At 31.7% G+C, this 5,335-nt stretch overlaps 1 protein-coding gene across 1 annotated transcript in view; it reads right to left on the minus strand.

Annotated features, from left to right (window-relative positions):
* The window catches only part of LOC109832040, a 5,894-nt gene extending 1,017 nt beyond the window's left edge, over window positions 1–4,877 (minus strand). The window contains exons 1-5 of the mRNA XM_020399496.1: window positions 4,821–4,877; window positions 2,411–2,503; window positions 2,149–2,316; window positions 1,895–1,948; window positions 745–897 (exon numbers count right to left, since the gene is read on the minus strand). Coding sequence (XP_020255085.1) covers window positions 745–897; window positions 1,895–1,948; window positions 2,149–2,316; window positions 2,411–2,503; window positions 4,821–4,877 — 525 coding nt within the window. The remainder of the gene's footprint in view (window positions 1–744; window positions 898–1,894; window positions 1,949–2,148; window positions 2,317–2,410; window positions 2,504–4,820) is intronic.

Raw genomic sequence — 5,335 nt, forward strand, 5'->3', positions numbered from 1 at the left:
AGATCCGGTACGTACAAATTTGCTAGGTCCAATTGATGATCCAAACCCACTAATTATTCAAGCTTAAAATCTGGTCTTTTATTATGTGGAATTAAATAATTTCTTTCCAAATATGTCAATTTTCTAAAGAATAATTTTAAATCTATAATTCTTTAACCTTAGCTTTTCTATTTCGAGCAATCTCAGCGAAGCGTTTAATAATAGTACAGAGCTCTCAGTTTGACGTCATATGCAGACCTTTGATTGTTTTCATCCCAGCCAAAAAATATGTCCATATATCCAGACGATCGATTAAACATATTTTTAAATCATACTAATAGAAACTTTTTTCCTAATTTATTCATATAATAGATGTTGACTTAAATGTATATTATACATATACTAAAAGCAAGTTCTTTTGTTAAACAAATATTACTTGATATTTTACAGTAGTTTATATCCTTGAAACTGATTTAATAAACTTCTGCTGGGATGAATTGGAAGAAAACCTGGTGTATTTTTTTTTTTTTTTTTTGACAAAAGAAACAGAGCTTAAAGCCCTGTTCATGTATATATATATATTCATGAAAGTATAAGAGGTAACATTTACAGTAAGAGAGTGTGGTGAAGAGAGGGGAAACATTGGAAGATGTGAACTACCAAGAGAGGGCCTTGCCGTCACCGATAATTACAAATCTTCAATGTTCCCTCCCTCATACCAGCATCAAAACAACAAAAAGGAAATCCAAAAGACAGAGTAAGAACCTGGTGTATTTTAACTTTAACAACATGTTGAACTCCGTTGTATTCTGAAAGCGGCTCAATCTTAAATCCTGGTAATTTGGAAGAAGCCTTATTCTCAGGTACAAAACCATTGCACAAAAGATTGTAGCAGCCTGTAATCTTAGAACCGTCACCCTAGCGGATAACGTTTATGACAATTCGATAAGAAAAATGTATCATATATGTGATAATTTAATAAGAAAAAGAATATATATATATATATATATATATAGGTTAATGGGTTTTCGTATGGTCAATGAGAGGATTTCCTCCTTGAAAAATGATGTCACAATCCCCACCATGTGAATAAAGTAGGAGACAGAATATCATAGGTGGAGATTGTGTCATATCATTTTCAAGGAGAAAATCTCTCCTATGATAAGGATACACATTATTCTTTATATATATCTATATATATATATATATATATTATATATATATATTAATATAATATATAATATATATATATATAATATATATATATATATATATATATAGAGGAATATGGATATACTTGGTACCAAGAACAAATTTTGTGCTTGGTAGTGAGGTGGCACAATCACCTCCATTCATTCAAATGGGGACCACATTCATATGAGTGAGGTGTGCATGGGGATATGTAACTATTTGAATGAGTGGAGGGGATTATGTCACTTTACTACCAAGCACAACATTTGTTCTTGGCACCAAGTATATATATATATATATATATATATATATATATATATATATATATATATATATATAATATATATAATAAATATATATATAAATATATTATATAGAGAGAGAGAGAGAGAGAGAGAGAGAAAGAAGAGAGAGAGAGAGAGAGAGAGAGAAATGAGTATGCTTGGTACCAAGCACAAAATTTGTGGCTTGGTAGTGATGTGTCACATCCTTATCCACTCACTACCCATGTGAATGTAGTCTCATATTTGAATGAGTGGAGAGGGATGTGACACATCACTACCAAACACAACTTTGTGCTTGGTACGCAAGCATACCCATATTGCTCATATATATATATATATATATATATATATATATATATATAATATATATATATATATATATATATATATATATATACATGCATGAGTATTATACATCGAAAAGAAGATAAAAAAATTACCGTCCAATAAGTAAAAAAATGAGTATCTGTATCGTTATACAGATCCGGATACACCTAGCATTCAAAATGTTGAAAGATAATATTAATTGCATAAATCTTATAATATTCATAATGACATTATTTTATTTTCCCCAAATTCAAAAATTGAGAATTTTTTTCTGAAATGTAAAAGATATCTTAATATATTAATGAACAAAATATGTATATTATGGAAATGTTTAGCAAGTATTGTGTCTTAAATAGTAATTTCTCACATGCCATCCGGCCGATATTGAATTAACATTATTAGATGGACCATCCAACCCATTAGCAATGCCAATAAATACTGCAGAGTATTGGTTGCGTTTGATATTTGGTAATCCATAGACCACAAGTTCTGCTTGACTTCCCCATTGTCCTTCCCTGCTTCTGTATTGTGCAAACTGCACATAAAACAAACATGGAATTGATAAAAATGTCATACTAAAAAAGAAAATAACCGAAGGGAGTTTGAAATGAGTGACATTAAGAGCCTACATGACCAACACGATCAGGTAGAACAGTAATAGAAGCGTGATTAGAAATATAATTTCTCTCCGGACGCCCAACTTTTTGAAGGAACGCCTCGTTCTGCGCCAAAAAAGTCATAACTTTACTCCAATATTTTCTTATTCATATAAATAATAGAATGGAAGAATAACAATTATATCACTATACAAATCAAAGAAATATCCGTAAAAAAATTTATGATTAAAGAAGCACTAAATGAAATAGCCGTGACCATCTTACTGAATGCCGACTAATATTTGAGGAATATGCTAAAACTATTGGATGCCAGCGAAGATTTGAGGAATATGCTAAAACTGTATTTTGAAAACCATGGCTTTGTTGATACTATGTTAAACAATAGAAAATGGTGGAGGAAAATAAGTCCCAAGGCAAAGGAAAATATATATACCAGACGTGGACAAAGGACAAGGCAAAGGAAAATAAGTCCCAAACCGTAAAACTCCATTTTGTTGCTTACACTGGTGAAGATCTAGAAAGGCCCTGATTTCCAATCTTTTATAGGACGAATGTATTTAAAGGAAGATTTCCTACCATAATTTCTTAAAGGATGATTTCCGGTGCTTTCTTAAAGCGTAGATACATATATGATTTGGAATCTTTTCTTAAGGAAATGGATATATTTATGATTTTGAATCTTTTCTAGGATAAATATTTATGGTTAATGCATGCACAAAATTTTCTTAGAGATGCAGTTTTGTTGCTTTGTATGCAGGCAATATGGAACTAAATACAATTACGTAATCACAATTATTCTCTCAAATTACATTCATAATACCTCTCAATCATCAAATCTCTAATTTACTCTCCTAATATACTTACTTAATACTATTTATTTTCTAAATTAAGAGTTAGAGGAAAATATATATATATATATATATATACCAAAAGTGGACAAAGGACAAGGCATAGGACAAGGCAAAGGAAAATAAGTCCCAAACGTAAAACTCTGTGAACGCCATTTTGTTGCTTACACTGGTGAAGATCTAGAAAGGCCCTGATTTCCAATCTTTTATAAGACGAATGTATTTAGGGGCTGTTTGGTTCATTTTTTAACTCGGTGGAAATGTTTTACATCGTCTTCACATCAGATTTTTCGTGGCCACGTAGGATATAAGCTTTCCGTCGGTTTTTTCCCATCTTTGGTTCGCTAGGGTTGAAGAAGGGAAACAAATTTATGATTAAAGAAGCACTAAATGAAATAGCCGTGACCATCTTACTGAATGCCGACTAATATTTGAGGAATATGCTAAAACTATTGGATGCCAGCGAAGATTTGAGGAATATGCTAAAACTGTATTTTGAAAACCATGGCTTTGTTGATACTATGTTAAACAATAGAAAATGGTGGAGGAAAATAAGTCCCAAGGCAAAGGAAAATATATATACCAGACGTGGACAAAGGACAAGGCAAAGGAAAATAAGTCCCAAACCGTAAAACTCCATTTTGTTGCTTACACTGGTGAAGATCTAGAAAGGCCCTGATTTCCAATCTTTTATAGGACGAATGTATTTAAAGGAAGATTTCCTACCATAATTTCTTAAAGGATGATTTCCGGTGCTTTCTTAAAGCGTAGATACATATATGATTTGGAATCTTTTCTTAAGGAAATGGATATATTTATGATTTTGAATCTTTTCTAGGATAAATATTTATGGTTAATGCATGCACAAAATTTTCTTAGAGATGCAGTTTTGTTGCTTTGTATGCAGGCAATATGGAACTAAATACAATTACGTAATCACAATTATTCTCTCAAATTACATTCATAATACCTCTCAATCATCAAATCTCTAATTTACTCTCCTAATATACTTACTTAATACTATTTATTTCCTAAATTAAGAGTTAGTGGAAAATATTTATATATACCAAAAGTGGACAAAGGACAAGGCATAGGACAAGGCAAAGGAAAATAAGTCTCAAACGTAAAACTCTGTGAACGTCATTTTGTTGCTTACACCGGTGAAGATCTAGAAAGGCCCTGATTTCCAATCTTTTATAAGACGGATGTATTTAGGGGCTGTTTGGTTCGTTTTTTAACTCGGTGGAAAAATATTACACCGTCTCCACATCAGATTTTTCGTGGCCACGTAGGATATAAGATTTCTGTCGGGTTTTTTCCCCATCTTTAGTTCGCTGGGGTTGAAGAAGGGAAACAAATTTATGATTAAAGAAGCACTAAATGAAATAGCCGTGACCATCTTACTGAATGCTGACTAATATTTGAGGAATATGCTAAAACTACTGGATGCCAGCAAAGATTTGAGGAATATGCTAAAACTGTATTTTGAAAACCATGGCTTTGTTGATACTATGTTAAACAGTAGAAAATGGTGAAGGAAAATAAGTCCCCAAGGCAAAGGAAAATATATATACCAGAAGTGGACGAAGGACAAGGCAAAGGAAAATTAGTCCCAAACCGTAAAACTCCATTTTGTTGCTTACACTGGTGAAGATCTAGAAAGGCCCTGATTTTCAATCTTTTATAGGACGAATGTATTTAAAGGAAGATTTCCTACCATAATTTCTTAAAGGGTGATTTCTGGTACTTTCTTAAAGCGTAGATACGTATATGATTTAGAATCTTTTCTTAAGGAAATAAATATATTTATGATTTCGAATCTTTTCTAGGATGAATATTTATGGCTAATGCATGCACAAAATTTTCTTAGAGATGCGGTTTTGTTGCTTTGTATGCAGGCAATATGGAACTAAATACAATTATGTAATCACAATTATTCTCTCAAATTACATTCCTAATACCTCTCAATCATCAAATCTACTTTCCTAATATATCTTATTTAATACTATTTATTTCCTAAATTAAGAGTTCGAGGAAAAATATATATACCAAAAGTGGACAAAGGACAGGGCAAAGGACAAGGTAAAGG

The sequence above is a fragment of the Asparagus officinalis genome, chromosome 3 (genome assembly GCF_001876935.1).
Source record: "Asparagus officinalis chromosome 3, Aspof.V1, whole genome shotgun sequence".
Lineage (NCBI taxonomy): Eukaryota > Viridiplantae > Streptophyta > Magnoliopsida > Asparagales > Asparagaceae > Asparagus > Asparagus officinalis.